This window comes from Chaetodon auriga, chromosome 16 (assembly GCF_051107435.1).
Source record: "Chaetodon auriga isolate fChaAug3 chromosome 16, fChaAug3.hap1, whole genome shotgun sequence".
In the NCBI taxonomy this organism is placed as follows: Eukaryota; Metazoa; Chordata; class Actinopteri; order Chaetodontiformes; family Chaetodontidae; genus Chaetodon; species Chaetodon auriga.
The window spans coordinates 18,476,089-18,499,054 of NC_135089.1; the positions used below are offsets into that span (position 1 = coordinate 18,476,089).

The 22,966-nt window shown below is 42.3% G+C and overlaps 1 protein-coding gene across 4 annotated transcripts; it reads left to right on the plus strand.

Annotated features, from left to right (window-relative positions):
* The first annotated feature begins 267 nt into the window (after positions 1 to 267).
* On the plus strand, positions 268 to 18,416 carry LOC143334307 (choline transporter-like protein 2). Of its 4 annotated transcripts, none has more exons than XM_076753048.1 (22): positions 268 to 451; positions 7,425 to 7,473; positions 7,571 to 7,644; positions 7,748 to 7,832; positions 8,101 to 8,185; positions 8,619 to 8,732; positions 8,854 to 8,914; positions 9,046 to 9,169; positions 9,323 to 9,406; positions 9,538 to 9,650; positions 11,664 to 11,795; positions 11,898 to 11,997; positions 12,244 to 12,336; positions 12,755 to 12,839; positions 13,104 to 13,366; positions 13,506 to 13,600; positions 13,799 to 13,902; positions 13,999 to 14,072; positions 14,171 to 14,241; positions 14,421 to 14,509; positions 14,608 to 14,692; positions 15,241 to 18,416. In XM_076753048.1, the coding sequence occupies exons 1-22, from the start codon at positions 424 to 426 to the stop codon at positions 15,417 to 15,419; spliced, it is 2,187 nt and encodes a 728-aa protein (XP_076609163.1). In that variant the 5' UTR covers positions 268 to 423; the 3' UTR covers positions 15,420 to 18,416. The 4 variants fall into 4 exon arrangements, with proteins under 4 accessions (XP_076609163.1, XP_076609165.1, XP_076609164.1 ...); XM_076753050.1 differs by having other exon boundaries at positions 316 to 451; positions 17,578 to 18,411; XM_076753049.1 differs by lacking the exon at positions 268 to 451 and adding an exon at positions 5,119 to 5,353 and having other exon boundaries at positions 17,578 to 18,411.
* The last annotated feature ends 4,550 nt before the right edge of the window (positions 18,417 to 22,966 follow it).

Here is a 22,966-nt window from a genome sequence, read left to right on the forward strand (position 1 = left end):
GACACATTTCCACTGCGCGTGAGTGATGATGGTCAAACAAAGACCTCGTTATGTTTCATTAAATATTGAGATGAATTGTATTTGCTGCATTGCCACTGCTTATTGGACAGTTATAACAGCTCATTGGACAGATGCGCCTGTATCAGTTCACGGTACTAGAAATTAACCCAGTCTCCAGGACCATAAACCCCGCCTTCGCTCAGCGATTGGTTTCGCGCCGTGTCAATCACGGTGTCCTGCCTCCTCATTGGCCAGCGCTCTCCTCTCAGGGTTCTCCCTTTAAACGTTAGCAGGACAGTCAAGATTTTGGAGCGGATTTCTTCGAAGTGTCCAAGTTGACAGAAGCGCTACAAGAAAGCCTCCGTCAGGGCTGGAAATATGCTGTAGTGGTCGCCTCTGGCCAAGAAGAAACACTCCGGAATCATGGAACTGGAGGAGAAACCGAAATATGGTAATTATTAAGTCCAACACGGGCACGTTTCACTCATTTTGTCTTGGGACAGCTACCACTCTTAACGTCTCATCTCTGAACTGAGGTTAGCTAGTGAAGTTTTGGCGCAAGCACAAATTGTTCTTGTAATAATGTAAATTGTTTCACAATTTACATTATTACGCTTCTTGTTTTCTGCTTTTTTGACGTCAGTTAGCTCGACCACTTTCTCTCGTGCCATGTCAACTTAATAACTCAGCCTAAATATCACCTTGTGCCTAAAATTGCGTCGCTTTCTACCAACAGCGACAATGCCTGAACACAAAGTTCCGTCGTCAGTCACGTTTTCAAAATTCAGGTTGTGTTCAAGTAAGCCGGTGGTACACGAACACTGTCAGGTTGTCCAATGTCCCAGTTTGTCCTGTGCTTGTCCAGTTGCTGCCACATTCCTCAGACTGGTATGGCAGCTTAGCTGACGCCCAGCTATGTATAGAGCTTATTAGAAAATACCTCAAACATGTGAGGAGGGTCTGCATGCCTCCAGAGTCTCATGGTAGTGTCATATTGGAAACATCATGCTGAGTTTCATGCAGAGGATACATGTTTGTTTACAGTCTAATTTCAATGGCTCTATATTGTTCAAAGCAGTGTGTCTTTAGCTGCTTGTGTGGGTGTAATTATGTCCTTCTTAACCCGGGTATCCCTCCTAAATGTGTTTATGACACACCCTGTTGTATGCTGGGTGCCATGCCGCTCTTTGCTAATCTCTCAGGAACAGTGCATTTCATGGAGAAAACTGAGCCATAAAAAAAATCAGACAAAAGAAAAATCATGTTTAGGGAGCATCTTTACGGCCTATAACATCATCTGTGCAACACAATCGTGCAGCAGCATGTTGAGCATGTTTACCTCATTCAGGATGTTGACAAGTAGGAATGAAAAACAATACGAGTCACTTCCACTGTCTGCAGGCTTTCATGATATGCTTTTTACATAATGTTTTCCTCCTCTTGTCTGCACACACCCTTTTCCACTCTTCCTGCCACATGATGGCTAATTGACTCACATTACCAACCCTGCATGGACGGCAGAGCTGTACTTTTTGTGCTCGTTTGTCACAACCAAAATCCTCGGGAGTTTCAGATAGTTCGACACAGAGTAAGATGGCAAATGGGGAGAATCAGAAGAGGAACGTTATTTAGACCACTGGAGAAGATGGTTGTGGCTTGGCTTTAAATTCAATTAAGAAATGACTGTGGTTTGTGTCTCTGCAAAGTGCAGCACACAGATTTCTAAGTGCATCGTGAGACTTTAGGCAAACCAGCTTAAAAAGAATGAGACAAGAACAGTAACCTAAACACGCCATAGGGAGAGGCTTTCAGGGGACGCTGTAGGATCCAGCACAGTTTCACATGTTGGAGTAATTTCAGGCTGAGATATATCAAGAAACCTCAATGACAGGATTGGAAGCAGCCGGGCAGCTGTGCCCTGGTGCAGATTAGGTGTAATTATAAGACGTATTTAGGCGAGGAGGTTTGAAACCTGATGCCGAGCTTCTCTGGCCTCGCTTTCATGCCCGTTCACTTTGTTAAAGATCATTTGAGCTACGTTTGCAGTTTTTGTCCTGTTACATCCTGTACTCTACAGTTTTCCTTCACCACTGCTAACATAAGGCCAAAAAACAGCTCCGCCATTGCTGCCGTCTGCTTCCACTTAAATGTGCTTCATCATACCCGAACATCCCATACTGGATCATGAGACTCTGCTCACTGCCGAGTGGTTCTGCCAACTTGCCTGCAGTCTGCAATACAAAGGCATGTTCAGAGCAGTGTGAGACTGATTGGTTATTAAGGTCAGGGGGGAAAGGATTTGGGGAGAAGAAGAGGTACAAACGCAGGGCAGTTTGGTTGTGGGAGCAGGACCACCACCAGTGAGCCGTGTTAGTCAGTTTCTTCTGCCGATCAGTAGCTGTGTCTGTTGATCTTGGATGAGCTTGCTGACCCGTATTGATGAGGAATGCATTTGTTAATACTAAGGCAGTATTTGTTTGGAACCTAAACAGCTGCTGTTATTTTCCTCAAATGTTCCTTGAAATGTCTCTTATACTGTAGTCAGGACTGTGCCTTTGTGTTTGCTTCCTGTTTGACCTTGTACCAGTGAGTAGTCTTTCTAATTGTGTCCAATTCATTTAGCCCACATGTATGAAGTATATCTTGGTTTCACTTTCCTCCATATGTGTCTGAGTTCCAGAAATAGCCACACTGAGATAAGGGCTTGATTGTGACTTCATTACAAGTTGGAGCACAAGTTTCACCCAGACACTGTTGTGAGGTGACACATTTTAAAGATTAACTTTGTTAGAGGATTATGAAGTAGAGGCTGTTGTGTGAAAATATGATGTGTCCAGACTTTTTTAGTCGCTAGGAAACATTTCTGTTGCTTGGCTCCCACATATTATGAGACAGATGGACCAAATCTTGTTGTAAGAATATAACATTTTACTGTGGATACAAACTGTAGGTTTGTGTGTGCCTGTGACGCTGCTTCCCTTTTAACACCGTAAATAGATCTGAACTTGAACTAAACGCTCCACGCCCTCTTGCTGTAATGAAAGACATGTGGTAGATGTGCAGTGAGGGCAGCAGCTGTAACCTCTAGGTACAGTCTGCCTACTGTATTGTGTTGCTTTCATATCACTTCCTTTTAAGATCCAGCCCTTGGATTTCTTGAACTGTGGCCTTTTTTACTTACTGTCTTGCTTCAGCTATTTTTTTTTTACCTTTACTGTAGCTTCTTGTATTTCTCAGGAAACTAAAAACTAAAAACATGGCAACACAAGTTTACCAATGGCCTTTCAAAGGGTGTTACTGAAATTGGAGTTGAATGGTTTTAACAGTGATATGTGAAGGTCTTCTGTTACACAAAGCAAAAATGATGCTTGACAAAAGCAACTATACAAGTCAGTTTGCCATGACCAAAAATGTTACACAGCAGACATTTTTACCTGTGTAACACATAACGTCATTAATTACTGCATTGCAGTAGCTGCCATCGTTAATGTTTGTCCATGACAAAAGTCTACCAGATTTCTTATAGAATAAGGTAGTGAAGATGTCAAGGGAGGAGGTAAGAAAAGGAAACTGAGGGAAACTCATGAACACTGTACCTGAGGAAGAAACGCAAGGGGAAACAATACACGAAGTTTCACTTCTGTTTTGTTTCTGTGAAAATAAAACAGTTTTTTCATCCTTTTCTAACAGTGATTGTTGAATATTAACACAATGAATAGATGCATTATTACTGTACTTAATAATCCAAACACACAAAAACACAATACAAGTGCAGGTTGTCTGTAAACGGGTGCCCTTGTTGAGACTCATTAGAAACACTGTTGTATTTCATAATTAAATCAAAGCTCTGACATGTGTAGCATCAGTGTTTTTTAATGATTTTAGTGAATGCTCAAGGGTTTTCTGGTTACACAGTGGTAGTTCACTGGAATTAGATTTGAGACACCAGAGAGCTTTTAACAGATTAAAACTGTTGCTCACTGCCAACAACAGAAAAAAAAAAGATTCAATAATTAATTTAGCCTGTAAAAAATCAGACCGGTGGGTTTTACTTCACCTTACTTCACTCACTGCGCTGTTCCCAAACCAGCTGTCTGCCAATCCAAGAAAAAAGTTCAAGATTAATTGGTCACGACTGCTAAACGTGCCACAGTTCAGCAGTCAAAGGGCAATAGATGGAAACAAGAATTACCGTTGTGATGTGTTGTCCGCTGTGTCATGCCTGGTATCATCATACAAGAAATCAGATTCCCGAGAAACTACCAGTCTCCGTTTCAGAGCCACTTTTTGAAAAAGTTTTTCTTTTTGTTATGGAAATTGCAGCGAAGCCAGAGACCCTGATGGGAATTCCCATTGCACAGAAACATTGGCCGTAAAACAAGAACAGAATGGATGGAAACTTTCAGTCACTCCAGTTGAATATCCTGTTTCAGCATCTGTAGAAAGCATTTGTGGCATTTAGTCCTTCTGTGGACTCTTTGTTGAAATTATTTATTAATTTGTCTCACTGAATTACTGCCTTTGGCTGTTCAATACAGAATAGAGTGATCCAGAATTTCTAGTGCATAAGAAAGATTTGTGTTTAATCTCTTTGTGTCTCAGTGCAATGCTGCCATGTCCCCACAAGATGGGAGCAATCACTCTGAGAGTAACAGATTTGTGCTGCTGCACAAGGAAGTTTAAAGGCAGTTTGTAGAATACAGAATTAGTGTTTTTTGAGCTCATTATTGTGTGCCTTCATGTCTCTGCAGGTGATTGTGTTTACAGGCTAAAATATCCTTCACACCTGAACCTAATCACTCCTCCTCCACAGCAGCTACGCATAACACCACCGGAGGCGATAGCGCAGGCGGAATCTCTCCTTGTTTTCTGCAAACACGTGTTTCTGATAACATTAAAGCAACTTCTTTCAGCAGTCCCCAGCCTATATTTCACATGTTCACTCGCACCGTCCTGTAGATTGGTTCATTTGCCTGGCTGGGTGGCTTCTTCTTTTTGAGGCAGGAACAAAGTGGAAAAACAGAAAGAGGTCATTTGGAAGTGGGAGGAGAAAGAGGGAGATGCCCAGGTGGGGCCCAGATTGGAAAGAGGCATTTGTTTCAGGGTAAACAGTGGAGGGAAGTCTGAGGTGGAGCGTTGCTGGCTGCCCCGCTCACTGCTGTTCAGGGACAGGTTGGACTGGTTTCTCCCCTCACAGTACCTGTGTTTCCTCCACTCTTGCTCATTTATACTGGCAGGAAGAAGTCAACCTGATAAAAGGTGGAAGAGTAAAAGGCTTCTCTGTACATTTCAACATTTGGCCCAGAAAGGAATTTCAACATGCCCGAGGATGGAGAATATTATGGAAAACATGGTAATTGCTCCTTTTGCTTAAGTTTAATTTGATTCGCAGCTTTTTTTCATTGTGTATCCATCGAAGAACCATTAAACAAGCACAGGATTATTAGTTGATCTACAGTCTTTGTTTTTCTTACTGCTTAAAATGTGAGTCAGTCTTACAAGGTGTGTAAATTGTTTTGAGTGAAACTGGAGAGGCAGTATCAACGTGTCAGCATTGTGGGGGGAAGAATGGGTGTGTGTGTTTGTGTTGAACCTGCTACTGCTGGTAGCCCTGCTGATTGTACAGGTGTGTGAGAGCTGGGAAATCTTTTATCAGTTTTCAGTTTTCTCTTGCACAAAAATTACTGTGCTGTGTGCAGACTATCATTGAAAGAGCGAGCTCTTCTTCTGAAATGGCTTCATTAAGCCTGCTGTCACTGACTCCTTCAGCCACATGCTGAAGCTAACTTGTTAGCCCTTTTCTGTGTGGAGTCGAATAGAGTCCTCCACTTGTCTATGTTCATCAGTGATGATGTCAAATATGAAAACAGTGAAACTTGTCAAAAATAGCACCTCAATACACACATCACGCTGTGTATATGAAGCACAACACCCATGGTCTCAGTAACAGGAAGCTTCTCTAAGAGCTGATCTGGTAAATGCTTGCTGCAGCGTTATTTTCTGAACCACATACATAATTAATATGCAAAGGCGCCACAGAGAATATCATTCTTTGTCTAGACTATAATTTGTTGGGACCCACGGCGACGCATGTACATACATGCTGTGGTAGTATTGATGATCGTGCTGTCTTTCAGCTTGGTACACAACTTTGTGTGTGTTGCCTTTCTTGTGTGTTCACTGCTGGTTTCCAACAGGTGTGCCATGAGAGACAAAACTGTATGGGATCCATCCTTCAACCTTTAGTTCTCAGCAGATCGAGGCTGAGAAAGAAACTCTCATAAGGAAGATAGAGAAGAGCTATGAATGAACAAGGGACAGCTGTGAAAAGCTTTCAAGATCCATTTGCAAATGTGAATTCTGATTATTGCACTTAAAATAGGAGATACAGACACTCTGTCAATTAATCTATTATTAAGAGGAATAATTCCCATGAGAGCAGCCACGATGCAGAAAATATTGGTGATTTTGGATATAACGCCATTTTTGTGTTGGAGCGCTGAGTGTTCAGCCAGCTATCGCGTGACTTTTGATCAATGATTTGTATTTGCTCCTCACTAATAATGTGGCACCTTTCTGTCCTGATGAGCACTGACCTGCCAAGTGAAACCGCTGATGAATTTAAGCTTGAGCTGCAGAATGAATTTGCCTAGAGAACAGACGCTCTGCCTCCTGCTCCTGACATGCTGACCTCAGATAACCTGCAGCAAACTTACCTATAAACCTGAGCCTGCAGTAAGAACATAGAACATCAGTTGATGACTCAGAATCTTAAATGACAATACAGCATTGCAATCCCGATTGTCAAACCTTGTAACAACATTGCAATCCTACAGAAGCATTGGAGATTGTTAAATAAATGTGTCCAGATGGGAAACTTTGCTTCCAATGGTCCATTTGTAGGAAGTCTTATTATCACAATGAATATAAGACGGTTAAAGAAAAACAAAAGTGACACCATCATATTCTGACTGCTCTTTTGGCTTGAAGGAGCGACTTACCTTTTCAAAAAGTCTGCACAATTTAGCATATCTCGTTCAATCTTTTGGCATAAATCAACATAATATTATTGCCTTGTCAAACTAGATGTACTGCAGTAAATGATGTAAACCCCCTCTAGTGGTTATTTAGTTATGTTGGCAGCGTTTTTCACATGGGTTTGCTCCTGCTTAGTCACCAGGGAGGAATTTGTTGGGTTGCCAGGCGTGTCTGCCTGGAGGGAAAAGTCATCTGACAGAAGAATGGGAGGAAGGGGGGGGCGTGCTATTTCTTAACCTTCAATCAGATCTCTTTAAAGACTTGGCCTGTGTGCAAGGTGCTTCTGTTTGTAACTACAGTTGCAGACCTCTCACCAAGCCAAGCTTTCAGCAGCCACTGAGAGTTCACTGAGTTATAAATACACTTATTTTTTTCTTGTCACGTAGGCGAGCCAAGGAAGTATGACCCAACCTTCAAGGGCCCCATCCAAAACAGGTGAGATGGAGATGTGTTGTGACTTCTGGCTTTTTATTGTGTAAGTGGCTCCGAAGAGCTTTTTTCAACCCTTAAAACTTTGCTGTCTCCATTCTAGGGGCTGCACAGACATTGTGTGCTGCATCCTATTCATTCTTGCCATACTGGCTTATATTGCAGTGGGAATTCTCGGTAAGTAAACAGCACTGCAGTTTGGTTTACCTTGTCAAAAATACCAACCTATAGCAAGACAATACCCTTTTGTAACCTTTACTTTCTATTGTTGTGCTTTCAGCCTGGTCACAGGGTGACCCCAGGAAAGTGATCTATCCCACGGACAGCCGAGGCCAGTTCTGTGGACAGGCTGGGACCCCTCTTGAGTGAGTTGCTTTCCAAGTATAGATTATAATTATCCCCGTTTCTCTGCTGGAAATTTCCTGCTCACTTTGAGAGTCCACTCAGTGAGGAGTGGACCGCTGCAAGCTTCATATTGCCTGCCAAAATTGAAACGCGTCACATGTTCCACTCCAGTACTCACTTTATTCACCAAATGATTTTGGCTATCCTGCCCTCATCGGGGTAGAGTCTCATGCACTTTTTCTGTGAGCGTTTTCTTCCTCTGAGCATGTTGTATGTCTGTTTTAACAGGAACAAGCGGATGTTGTTCTACTTCAACATTATGAAGTGTGCCAGCCCCATGGTCCTGCTGGAGTTCCAGTGTCCGACCACACAGGTGTGAGCTCCACTCTTCTCTCATCATGCGTTCTTCACTGGCCATGTCAAACTTTTTTTTTAACCATCACCCGCACCTTATGTAAATTCTCCCAGCTATATGCAGCTCCTCCATTTCCTGTTTACATTGCTCTGTGGGACAAAAATGTCCATCGACAGCACGCTCAAGAAGTGTTTTAGTCTTAGTTTTGAGTATACTTACTTTTGTGACTTTTCCCAGTTTGAACACACTACAAACTCAAAATCTGCTTAGAATTACTAAGTATAGAATGGATTTGGGACGCAGCTCATGCTTTGTGTTCTCCTTTAACACCACTGATCTTGGCATTCAGTCTCCCTGCTGCGCTGCATTTTTCGATCCAAAACTATGACCAGTGAATGCTTTTCCTGCACTCAATGTAACCGTCCTGCTGTAAATACTGCCTCCCCCTTAGATGTGTGTGGAGAAATGCCCCGAAAAGTTCATGACACTACTCAAAGCCTACAGCAACAAAAATGACTTTGACTACTACAAGCAGTTCTGCAAGGAGGGTGTGACGAATACAATGGTGAGTTAAAAGCCTGAATTTAAGCCTCCCTGAATGCTTCTTTCTTTCTGTGCTGCCTGTGTTGTGTTGTCCAAAGCTCTCCACACACCTGCTGATCTCTTTTGGATATACTGTGTTTCAGGGTGTAACGAAAATCCTCAGTTTAGGTCTCTGTCCCGCCATGCTGACCCCCAGCAAACCCTGTGAGTTGGATCCTTATCTATCCATCATAATGGAAAGTTCTGGCATATAAAACTGTATTTTTTTCCTCCTTCTCAGAACAAATTGATTGGCCTCTTTTTAACTTTTCTGCGTTTCCTCTACTTCCCTACAGTCACTCGTCGGTGTTTCCCAGCTTTGGGCCAGAAAGGAGGGGTGATAACTGTTGGAAACAGCTCTCAATTTGATGATGGAAGTGGAAAAATGAGAGACGCTAAAGATCTTGTGGATGGAGTCAAGTGAGTATGTCACAGAATAACACCGTTCTGTCACTGCTCAAAAGTAGCTGTGGCCCAGCCTGTCCCAACCTGCTACATGACATGTTACCAATAGTACCTGAGGAGGAATTTCATTGTGCTTCAACTGATAAACATGCAGGAATCTCTCCACAGGAATGCCACTGTGGTTATTGAGGCTCGTCAAGTGGTCATGAAAATCTTTGAGGATTACACACAGTCCTGGTACTGGATCCTGATGTAAGTCGCTCACCTTGATTTCTATTTTTTTCCCCTTTGATCCAGTGTGTCTGACAGAATGAAACCTCAGCTGGTCTCACCTCTCAAGCTCTCTGCTTACCTCCCTTCCTCTCACCCTTGACTCTCTCTAGTGGCTTGGTTATTGCTATGGTCACCAGCCTGCTCTTCATCATTCTCCTGCGCTTCCTGGCGGGAATCATGGTCTGGGTCATGATCGTCTTGGTGATACTGGTCATAGGATACGGTAAGGGTCAAAGTCATTATCTTTGTCATAGTTGCCTCACAGTAGTTCAGTGCCCCAGGGGCCTGTTTCAGAAAGCAGGTTTAACAAACTGAAGGTAACGTGGGTTCCACAATGGACGATCAGGGTTAGCTCAATAAACAGAGTGTGTTTACTCTGAAGCTGTGTCTAAATGTCATACCACATACTATTTGTTTCCTGCGATGTTCCTGCAGCTGTTTTACAGCCAGACACAATTAGTTCTTTAAAAAAAACATGCACAGGTAGCAGCTCTCAGGTGTTCAAGTCAAGGGGGACAAAATGCTTATATTTCACTTGTTTATTTGGCTCACATCGCAAAACCAAGCCAAGTACAATAAACAAGTGAAATGTGAGTATTTTGTCCTCCCTGACTTGAAGACTTCAGAGCTGCTACCTTTTCATGTTTTTTGGAATATACTCCTTGGATTTTGGGTTTAGTACTCTACTGAGAATCCCACTGTTGAAGTGCAACCTCCTTTTCCACTACAGTTCTTTTTTAATTTTTCTCAGCTGTGAGCAGCCCCTCCATTTCCTTTGTGCATTGCATTCTGGGAGAGCATCTGCATTTTTTTTAGTATCTGTGCAGACTGCTTTGATTATAGTTAACTTAGTCACTTTCCCAGTGTGAGCACACTACATGCTCAGGCTGTAGTATGATACTGGGACGCATGTGGCACAAAGCACAAAGAAAGTCGTCATCAGCAGACCTCTGATACAAAGATTCACCATGGCAGCTGGTGAATACGGTGCAGAGCCTCCATTTTAATCCAGTGCAGCCAAAGAAGTTCATAGTGAGATCATTCTCCTCCCAGCAGGCACGAAAAAGTGAAAGTTATTTTAACAGCGATCCTTTCATTCTGTCTGCTTAAACAGTACAAGCGCTCATGAGGAAGTTACACCTGGAGTCTTGTCGTTCCTCCCTTCCTCCACAGACAGAGCTTTCTAATGTATGTGTGTGATAAGGGCTTCTCACAGGGAGGAGGACACACTGACTACGTTTACATGCAGTCAGTATTCGGGGTATGGTAATATTCCGGTTTCTGAAACATTCGGAATAACCTGTTTACATGCGTGAGCAAACAGGGTTATTCCTGTATACATGGTAATTGTAATCAATTGGGATATCCTGATCAAAACAGGGATGCACGGACAACGTGTCGACGCACGCAGCTGAACGTAGCGTAACTTTTCACTCACCTTCTTGTATATCTCGCTATCCTGGTACTTTCTACTGTCTACAAAAGACATGATATTCATGTCTTTCACCACACTTGCGAGGTGACTTGTCTCCTCCTCGCTCCAAAAGTGTGGTGTCCTCCGTTTCGCCATGTTTTCAACAAGTAGTTCCTGCACTCAAAAGACCAAGATTCCTTGCGAATAGAACATGCGCAGAACACAAATGAATGTTCCGTTTGATGGGGATATTCCGATAGGCGTACACATGACCAAATATTCGGGTTAGAAAAGGAGTAATCCAGGGGTCATATTCGGGTTTTTAAAAACCAGAATATGAGCATATTCCGGTTATTCAAGGTGTTTACATGGCCGTGCGCAACCGGGTTATTGCTGATATTCCAGTTATGCAAGGGTTTTTGACTGCATGTAAACGTAGTTACTGAAGGTCAAACTAACCAAACTAACAGAGACACAGATGTAATTTACATTGTACAATTAATATATAAAATCTAAGTCGTAAACATTGGAATAAAATAAGCAGTAAATGGAGAATTTCTACTGCAGCTGCACATATGTTTTCTAATGTAAAAGTTTTTGCAGATGAATGAGCTTTGATACTTTCTGGAAAAGACCCCTGATGTTTGCTGCCCAGTTTCCTTTTTAGAAAAAGTGCCATTGCTTTCATGCAAACACATTAGAAGATTTTTACGTCACATTGTTTGTTTCTGCTTTGTTGCACAGCGGTTCCATTTTTCTTGAATCCAGTTGCTTTCTATTGCCATTTTAAAAGTTTACGGTGTGTTTGTTGGCGCTCTTTAGGCATCTTCCACTGCTACATGGAGTACGCTGCCCTGAAAGGAGAACCAGGAGCTGATGTGACTCTGCAGGAACTGGGCTTCCAGACTGACTTCACGGTCTACCTGCAGATCAGACAGACCTGGCTGGCCTTCAGTCAGTACACAGCACATCATCGACACCCTTATATATTCTGACATGTTGCTGTGAAACTGGGACACCCATACCACCTCTCCCTCTGCCACCCTTCTCCTTTAGTGATTATCCTGGCCATTGTGGAGGTCATCATCATCCTTCTGCTCATCTTCCTCAGGAAGAGGATCCTCATCGCTGTTGCTCTCATCAAAGAAGCAAGCAGGTCAGACTTCACATTAGAGCTGTGGGCACGTATAGAGGAGAGGATGAGAGGAGTGGAAAAACAGATCAATGAAAGTTAAGATGTTAAATTGTTTGACTGAAAAAGTCGTTTTGGTCTTTGTGGTAATGGATTAAAGTGTCAGACTAATGGCACCGGTTCAGATGAAGTAATTGAAATCTAACTCATAGTGATGATGGATGTGGGGTTTTTTTTGGCTTTGTTGTGATGCTGTTGTTGTGTTTACAGAGCAATTGGGCATGTGATGTCTTCCCTTTTCTACCCACTGTTCACCTTCTTCCTGCTGGCCATGGTCATCGCCTACTGGGCAGTTACTGCTGTGTATCCTTTCATGTCACTGTCAGTCAGAGATATTCAGGCTTGCCTGCAAAAATGTCAAAAATGAACAGCTAGAGAAAATACTGAGCAGCACTTGTGGAGCTGTCCATGAGCCACCCTCTCCTACAGTGAGTGAGTGCCTTCAAAGAAAATAGCTCCGTTCTGTTAAAGACATTAAGGATGACTAACAGCTTCAAACATGATCTGTGAGAAATTTTATGACTTGTCAGCAACATGTCAAAATATAACCATTAACAGTGGCTCCCCACATATACATGGGGAACATCTAAGTGACTGTGGATAAATGTGTGCCCTAATTAAGAAATGTAAGGTAATGTCATAATAGTGGGGTGTTGGATGAGGTTGGGATGTGCAGTCTTCTAAAGTCTGTATGGTCGTTGTCCTTGACAGCACTGATCAGCTTCTTGTCTACCTCAAATGAACCCATCTACAAAGTTTTCAATGAGTCAGAATGCGAACACTCAAGAGCAACTTGTGACCCAGCAGTAAGTTTTCTTATTTTATTCATGACTCAATGACTTCCAGGCAGCATTTATTTTTTAACCTGACTACAGTTTTTAGACAACATCACTGTTTATTAGTTACGTTGACATTTTGAACCCTGATTCGTCCCTTTAATCTTCACTTGTGAATGTAGTTTTTTGACTTCATAACAGAATCTGTCGCCTTAAAGTTATTTGGTGCCATCACATGAGAGTTATACACACGAGTGTTTACAACGTTTCTATATAACCTGTCTCTGTGCTCAGAACTACACGACCAGTCCCATGAAAGCCAAGTGCCCTGACTCCGAGTGCCTTTTTGCCTTCTACGGCGGAGAGACTTTTTACCACAAATACCTGATCGGCCTGCAGTTCTACAACGTCTTCCTCTTCTTCTGGTGTGCCAACTTTGTCACGGCTCTGGGACAGATGACCCTGGCTGGGGCCTTCGCCTCGTACTACTGGGCCTTCGTCAAGCCGGATGACATGCCTGCCTTCCCGGTATTTTCTGCCCTCGGGAGATCTCTCAGGTGTGTGTGTGTGTGGAGGAAGTTCGGGCACATCTCACTCCTAACATTTGTTGATTTTCTTCCACATTGACTCCCTTGTGTTGATATAGCACATGCTGTTCTCATACCTTGCTTGAAAGTCGCGTATATCCTGTTTCAGGTATCATACAGGAACTCTGGCCTTCGGCTCCCTCATCCTCTCAATCATTCAGATCATCAGGGTTTTGCTGGAGTATCTGGACCACAAGCTGAAAGGTCGGCTACTGTTTCTGACCACAGTTCAGTTTACGCTCAAGGCTACAATCCATAGTCCATCGTCTGTGTTTGTTTAGTAGTGACATGCAAAAATAGCAAAGGTCAGAGGTAAATCTGTATTCTCCAACACTGGAGACCTGCAGGACTCATCTCCAGTGTGGGTTAAATGTTCACTTATGTGTTAATCATCATTCACAGGAGCCCACAATAAGTGTACCAAGTTCCTGTTGTGCTGTCTGAAGTGCTGCTTCTGGTGTCTGGAGAAATTCATCAAGTTCCTAAACAGAAATGCCTACATTATGGTGTGTGCTTTGTTCATTTACTTCAGTACCCTATCATTAAACTAGAGCTGTGTTAATGTTGTGTGTGTGAATGTAATGAGTGTGTTTGGCTTCTAGGTGGCAATTTATGGCAAAAACTTTTGCACCTCTGCCAGAGATGCCTTCCTCCTCCTCATGAGGAATATGATCAGGTGAGCGTCCGTGGTGTCTGCGATTGTAGAATTTTTCACTAATTGGACGTTTTTTCATGTTTAATTTCATGTGATTGTGATTCTCTATACTCCTTCAGGGTGGCTGTCTTGGACAAAGTGACAGATTTCCTCTTGTTTTTGGGCAAACTGCTAATTGTTGGGCTCGTGGGTGAGTCTGGTTATCACCTGTATTCATCATGCTTGAATATACCATTGAGCATTTACAGTATTTTAGACTAAAGAAGCATCTCCTGAAGAAAAGGCATGCGATATATGTGCCCATAAAAGCTTCAGCATTAGACCTTTATGCATTACAAGTGTGAGGTTTCTCTGGTCTTTCCTCCACAGGGATCTTTGCCTTCTTCTTCTTCTCTGGGAGAGTGAAGGCCTTTGAGAACACAGCTCCCAATCTCCACTACTACTGGGTGCCCATCCTGGTGAGTCCGACGGTCCTTTTTCTCTCCAGGAAAAACATCATCACAGGATTTTTTTTCTTCTGATTGATTGAGCGTGTGCCTCTTGTTGTTCTCACCAGACTGTGGTGATTGGCTCCTACCTCATTGCCCATGGATTCTTCAGTGTGTATGCCATGTGTGTGGACACTCTTTTCCTCTGTTTCTGTAAGTAGCGCCCTTTCAGCCCGTTGTTGACTTCCATGTGTCAGTTAGACATTGTCAACACAAGTGTCAGATGGACTCTATATGTAAAAAACGAGCATTGCAGATATGTTGCCTTGAAGGCAGGGCTCGATGTAAAATGCAAAGCTTAATGATCAAAACTTTCCTCATTTCTTAAAATCTCACATTCTTTTGGTGTCGGGCTGTCACTAATTCTGAATTGCATGAATTTGGTGTGCCACACTTGAAAATTTCACCACCATTTCAAAATAACAGTCTGTGGCTGACAGTATGTTCAGGTGGAAATTGCTGCTGCATGGTGTTGAACTGTCTGAAATGCCTCTGGGTGCCTTTGCTTGCTTGCTATTTGACTCTCTTTCTCTTTGTCTCTCCCTTCTTTTTTTCTCACTGCCCACAATTCACCACCTCCCCTCCCACTGGACCTATAACACCTCTTTTACCTTGATTTCAATACTAATTTTCTGTTCCATCCATCAACACATACAAACACACACACACACACACACACACACACACACACACACAATAAGGTGAAGACCTGGAGCGCAATGACGGTTCAGCCGCAAGGCCTTATTACATGTCCTCAACTCTTCATGAGATTCTGTGGAAGAACAAGGCTGAGGATCCGTCTTCGTCTTCTGCTCAGCAACAGGACGATGAAGATGTCCAGCTCAAACGACAGCAGGCTGAGGAGGAGGACGCGACTTAGAGGCGTTTTGTGGGCAAACACTCTTTGCGAGTGTGATCAGATTTTTCACTGAATTACGGGCGTAACAAAATCCATGCAACACCTTTTGACTGTAATAGTTAAAGATAGTCTTAAATTGTGATTGTAAGGAGGTGGTACTTTGTTGTTGCCCATTGGATGTTCTTCTTTGCACTTAACCACTCATCTCACAGAGGCAGATCGTGCCTTAAAGTGGCAGGGATTCAGTGTTTCCTTGATTCACAGCTGAATGGTGCCGATTTCATCTGTCCTTCAACACAAGGAGACTTGGGAACAATATGTTAAGCAGTTGTTTTGTTGATTGACCATTTGCTAAACCCCTCCCCCAGACAGTGGTTGTCCAATCATAGCTTAGCAACCATAACTAGGCACAGTAGACCTTTCAAGCTTTGGATTTGTCCACATGCAGAGGAGGTGCAGTAAGAGTTGAAAGAGTTTGGGACATAAAAGCAAGGGTTTATGGAACAGATTCAACTGCTCTAACAAGATGCAGTCGTTAGCATGTTTGGCTAACTCGCTTACTACCTACCGTACTAACCCACTGTTTCAACGAGCATGAGCATTTCATACCACATTATCTTCTGTACTTAAGGTAATGTTAAAAAAAAAAGCCTGGACTATTAACCAATGGTTTGGAAGCTGGTCTGTGATGCCGTTTCAGTGTGAACTAACGTAGAGACTTGGTCCAGCCCTTTGTGGGATTTAGGAAAGTTTACACACCTGTCCAGGCTCATTGAGGTGGCATTATGTCCGTCAAACTCTTTGATTAGTCCTCATCTGAAAAGCCTTTTCATTGAAAGTAACACAAACTGTTTAAACATACAAGCTTGTATTGTTGTTAGCAACAAAGCATAAATCTTACATCTGGATTGTATAAGTATGTACGCTAAGCAGCCAGACAGGGTTCTGTTTCAGACACTAGGACTGTAGCTCTACACTGCAATACAAGAACAACCCTGTCCCTTTATTTCCATGTCCTCTGCATTTATCACCAGGTGAGAATATAGATCTTTTTTTAGCAGCTTAAGCCACAGTCTTTCAGCACGACATCACAGAGGTAATCAGAAAATATATACAGTATTTAGGGTCCTTTCACAGGATCTTTGTATTTAGAACAAATGAGTTGGAAACAAACAGTCTTCCAGTGACCGGTGCCATTTCAGACGGAAATGTTTTCAGTCACAGATATGAGAAGCCTGCTTTTGTCTACATGTCTGTTTGTTTCAAACTGCATCTGAGTGAGAACTGGACACGCATGGCAGGGACAAAGTGGGTCAGCAAATGGTCAATAGAACATCAAGCATGTCTCAGAATGAGCACATTAACGTGCACAGTTTACTGTAAATGGGAAATTGTTGCATGATTAGGATGGTGAAATGATGGTTTGTCATTGAAGGTGAGATGATTTAAGTCATTTAGAACGTTTCACATCATAACAGACGGGTCTTTCCTCATTTTTAATGACACAGTGCTTGAAATGTCTGTAGTTTGGTGCTCTTGGACACATGTTCATCTCTATGTCTGGAAATTTGTATTGATGAGGTAAACTGACATTTCTAAACTCTGTTTTAGCCTTTCAGTAGTCCCTCCCACTGCCACTGGCCAGTAGAAACTTGAAGCCGTTCATGTGCCTAATTTACACCGTTAATGTTGGTTTGTTTGCACATTTTCAGGTTATCTAATTGTTTACAGTTCACGCCATCAGAATCATCAGTGCTAGTTCTTTAGCAGGCTGCACTATCGAGGCACTTTAATTTCTGATAACACTAAGCCATAACAGGTTTATATCTGTATAAATGAATCCTGGTGAATTTCTTGAGGTTAGCTTTGTACTCTGTTATGTTTTTACCACTGTGTAGTTTTGCATCCTCTTTACAAAGCTATGTGTGCTTGGCAGTATAGTTTGATAAACAGTATTTGAGGCGATTACTCTCCACTGCATAAAACAAAGGACTTTAAACTCCTGAAATGAATGCATGTTTTTTGTGATTGTCTGAACTGTTGATTAAAGCTATGTACCTTTGTTAAATGCGTTAAAAGCTAACTGTGTCCTCCAGATTTACTAGTTATGAATATTAATTCTGAAGTTTCAAAAAAACTTGTCTTTATTTTAATGTAATTTTATTGAATCTCTTTCCAGTGGAGGATCTTGAGAGGAATGATGGCAGTGCAGAGAGACCCTACCTGATGCCCGAGAGCCTCCGCAAAGTCCTGAACAAGAAGAACAAGACGCAGCCGGCTGAGTAAAGCCAGTCCAAGAGTACGCGCCCGAGTGAGGTGAGACCGTGGCCTGAAATGGACTGTGGCTTTGTTCAGGAGAAACAGGCTTGGACAAGCACCTTATGCCATCAGTCACCAGGAGCCCGGAGGTGACAATCAGTAGTGTCATCCTTTGTGTTTTGTTATTGCCAACTGTTTCATTCCCACACGTCTCTGTGTTATGAATCAGACCATTTTCATGTTGTCTGGTGTTCAGTTTAGAGCTTTGTGGATTTTAAGACATCGTTCATTTCTATTTTGAACCCGGTTCATATCCAAACAAGATTTTAGTATGTTGTACATTTTTTTTTATCAAAGATGGAGTTGATGTTCATCTTGTTTTATTTTTAATATTTGAGCATTATATGAAGTTAATCTTAAATATGATAATGCTGTGTCATACTCCTTGCTCTTTTATCCCTGTGTTTTTCTTTTTAGATGTGTAATCTTTTGTTATATTTTGATAAATATTAAACCATGTTGTTACCAAAGCCATTAAAGTGCCACTCATGCATACATTTACGTCTACAATGAGACAATTAGCATCTGATGCTGCGGCGCAACTGTCATCAGCAAGTATACACAGATCATTCGAAATAAGAACAAAAGCGAAACTGATATTGTAATTGATGTGTAGGGTTGTCCTTCGGTGCTTCTTTTATGTTTGTGCAATTGAATTGAGAATGCTTTTGAAATAAAACATAGTTTTCTACATAAATGTATGAGACGGTCTCTCCTTTAAGCAGTTCTTCATTTCCATCCCAAATGCTTTCCACTGCTCCTGGAGCTGTTCTCAGCCTGGCATTGATGTTCTTCTATATGCCATCATCTGTGTGATGAGGTGGCTGTCAGGTGCTGGTCTTAAGAGCCATGTGTCACAGAGAGCTGGCCGACCCAAAGTCCATATCTAATGAGTGGGAAAAGGCTCCTCTAGTCAGTAACAAAACACTGCTGACGTGTGTGTGTGTTTTTATTGACCATATGTCATCATTTAAGTGCTGTAATTTTCAAACTTATTTGTATTCCCTGCTGTATCACAAATGTGCTGAGCAGTGAAACCTGTCCAACATAAAGTCACCACCCAAAGATTAAAGTTTTAAACCCTGATTCTTTCTTTCGGTTCAAAAATATTTTCAGCATCATCACAGAGGGCTCGTTCCAACAAGTTAGATGCTTATATTGATCAACTATTGACAGCTGCTATGTTGTCATCCCTTTAATTACACATATATCTCCTTTTGTAAGGTTTCTACAGTATAACCTGCATCTGTGCTCAAAGCCACACGACTTGTCATGAAAGCACTAACAGGTGCAGTGCATTCCATCGCATTGCTTAACACACACAGGTTCATGTTGCATACACAGGTACACTCATCTACCTCTACATGACACACTCGCAACAACACGTTTAACAGCCATATGACTGTACCTGCTGTTCTATTGTTGACCATGAGGTGGCGTGAGTGAGCCACTGTATGTAAAGTGCCCAGCCTGTGCTCAGAGCAGGTCGGTCAGTCAGCACAGCAGAGGAAAGCCTTATCTGCACTGTGGCCTCCATGCTGGTGTTGTGTAAGTGCCACCTGAGGAAAGTTTCACCTTGTTTAGATTACAATCATCTATCTGACAGTCATATCACCGAACAGCACATCACTTGCGTGGACATGACTGTCACTTTACCCTTAAATATAATCAGCTGCTTTGTCTTCTATATATGTATTTTTCTGTGACCACAAATGGGACTAAATGCATTTAATACTGTGGGAAATGAATGGAATGCAGGTTGTCTCAGCTAAAAGAGGTCTAACAGATTAGTCACTACTACAAATGGTCAAATATGTTGAGGGAAAGAGTCACGATTAATAAAATGAATAGATTCCTAAATAAATGTTGTTTTAGAGAAAGGTCCATGCACCTGTAGTGAGCATCAGTGGTCAAACAGGGTCTGCTATGTTTGCCATTAGCCACGGTAGCTATATGCTTTGCTCCACTGGCTTAACTCTGCTCTTTGTGAATAAGATTTTTCCTCAGGCTAATGTTGTGTAACGTTACCTACTTTTATTGTGTTTTTTTGGACTGGAATCAATCTCTTTGTGGTTTGTAGAGGTAGCTTTGAAAGGACGGGTTGATGTGTTATCACACCTCCACCAAAGGTTATGTTCATTCAGTGGAGACAGTCCTCGACCTTTGCACAATAAACTCCATCAGCACAGTAAACACTCAGGATTTCAGCCATGTCATTAGCATCCTCAGCGTTCCCGGGGGAGTATGACTTCATTTTGTTTGCAGTCAAACAGTGAGCGATAATTCAAGAGTCCATCCACAAAAGATGCTGTTTTCTTTGCAGTTTTGCGTCAGAGGTCCTGAGTGGTCAATGAGGCCTGGTGGTCAGTGAGTGGTTTCTTTCATTCCAGTCTCCATGGAGAACACCTGCACAGCCTGTGTGGTTGAGTCATCAGCAGGAGTGGTGGAGTTCTTGAGACGGACTGGTATGCACTTGATATGTGCCACTGTGGCCTTGGCAACAATAAGCAATGCAGCCTTTGGTAAGCTCTCAAAATGTTTCAATGTCAAGTATTTTTATGTTGAATAAAGGTTGGTAATGAAGTTCATGAGGTATGAGTCATGTTTTACCTCTTTCATCTCCAGAGGTTTACATCCAATCAGACATGTCATTTCAGATTTCAGTGGATCTTAACTTTTTGGTCTCTACCAACTTCTATCAAGCTCTTTAGCTGCTAAATGTATATTCATCACATGGTTGCTAACTGTCTGTCAGCTGTCTGCTAAACAGAGGGTTTATCAGAGCTTTTTTACTCAAAAGAGCTCATTACTAAAGCTTGAAACAATGAGCGCAGTGAGAGAAAGCACATCGTAACGCGGGGGGCTGTAAAACTAAAACGATGCCCTGAAATGCCCTAAAACGCCCCGCACAGCTGAGGGGAACTGCTGTCGGGTTTGTCGTTACAAGCGACATCTGCCACATAACACAGGGCAGGTTTTTACTTAAGTGTTACTCTAAAAATATTGACTAGCACAGTTTTAAAGAATTGAGGTGCGGTTCCCCTAACACTGGTGTAATATTTAAAACATGGCTGCATCTGTTGAACTGTGAGTTGAACTTTTAATTCAGACCAAACTCAAATGTCCTGAAGTGATGAACACACTGCCAGACGTGTTTTCACGAGGCTGAGGAGTGCTCAGGGTTTCAAAAGGTATTTGTCTGTTGTGATGTGTTGATAAAGAACTGTCTGTCTGCATTCCTTAACCCTGCTGTAACCTTTGTGTGTCAGCCTTGTGCTGAAGTCTTTGAATTCCTGAATTACATGGATTTTCTGAGGCAGTTTGATGTCAGTCCGTCAGGCAATACTGTTGATCATAATGGGTGTGTCAAATTCATGAACGCTCCTCCCTGGCCAAGACACTGCGGGTGCCAAAAGTTGCCATGTGATGCCTGACAGGTGTTCACATGGCTGAAAGCAGACATGGAAATATTCAGTGGACCACTGAGTCTTTCTCAATTTGTTGTTCTTGATAGGTGACATGCAGAGGTGGGAGTGTGTTGAACAGCGAAATACCTGAGAATTACGTAATGTGTACTGTTTGTTTTTTTTTTGGCTACACTAGCAACATGGCTCTTGGGAGTCGGCTGGTCCACCGGGCTGAACTTTCTCAACAGCCAGTTTTCACATTCATGGCCCACAATAATGATTCCAACTGACTTTAGTGATTTTCCTCAAGCACCACCATGAGGCTGACCTCTTTGATTCTTAGTGACAATCATCATCATGTTTCATTTAGTTCCACCATCATTTCAAAATGTATATTTTGTTTGTCCAATTTTTGTATTTGCTAGCAAATGTTAGCTTACAAAGGTGGTGAACATGGTAACCATTATACATGCTAAAAATCAGCATATTAGCAGTGTGATTGTTAGCATGCTAACATTAGCATTTAGCTCAAAACTCCACTGTATCTACGTATGGCCTTACAGAGCAGCTTGCATGGCTGTAGACTCTTTGTGTTGCTCATACGGTACCTCAGTTGTCCTTCAACTCGACCGGTAATATTCATCCTTACAGGAAAAAACTGGATTGACTGTTTTTTAAATACAAAAGCCCCATAATAGTTATACATAATACAAGAATCAAAATGAGCAATGTCTGCTCAGACCTTCAGAAATGCTCTTCAAGTGAACTTGAACAATATATTATTATATACAAAGTATGGAGCCACATTCATGCCTGCAGCCTGGGCTAATGTATGATACCATCCCTTCCAAAGGCACTTGGGGGAAGAACCACACCCAAAGGCGTCAGAGGGTTCAATACAGAAGCGTAATTGATGGAAACCAAATCTGTTCCAAGCTTTTAGATGAAGAGGAAACATGAACGTCACTTGCGTCACTTGTTTTAGAGCTCAAAACAAACCGTTTGAATATGACTCCTGTGTGATGCCTGAGTACTGAATACATCACTTGAAACCCAAGATAAAACATTTGCCGTTCATTAATTGCATGACTTGCATATGTGGCTCAGTGGTTCGGTAATTCACCCCGTGAGACAAGTCTGGTCTTGACTAAATAAAGAGCGTGTGATGTGTTTGTTGTCCGTTACACTTGGACAAGAAGAGGTGGACTTCACATCGGCTGTGAGGATGACGCATGGTAAAATGCCACAGTCAGGAAAGAACAGCTGTCTCTCACAGAAGACTAAAGCATGTTTTCAGTGTCTTGGAAAAGCCCGTGTTGCAGGCTGTAGGTCAGATTGTGAAGGTATTGCCGGAAACATAAACACACATACTCACGCACTCAGTGTGTACGAGATAGAAATCTGCAGCTTCCACCGTAACATACTATTGTCATCTTATCAGTGCCGTAGATCACGAGAGGCGACAGTCATATGATCCTCACACTGTTTTGCTGCTTTAAACTTTCAGAATTTTGTCTGCTGCTGTTCTTGTATTTCAAAAAGCTCTCTAATCAATGCACCAGGAACAGGAGAAAACATTCAGACTTTTAGCTTTAACCGCTTTAAATACGCATCATGTGCAGGAAAGGTGCATTGACACTCCCTCTGCGCCGTTCAACAACATGACAAACATGTCCCACTTCACTCAAAAATGTGTTTTGCTTACTGTTGCTTCACCGTACAGAAAAATGCATGTCCTATATATGAATCTGACACTTGAAGGCTGTTTTCAAATTCATCTACTGAAGGGGGAAAGTTTCTCTGTGCTCACCTTAAATCCCTGTTTGGGACGTGTACCTACAA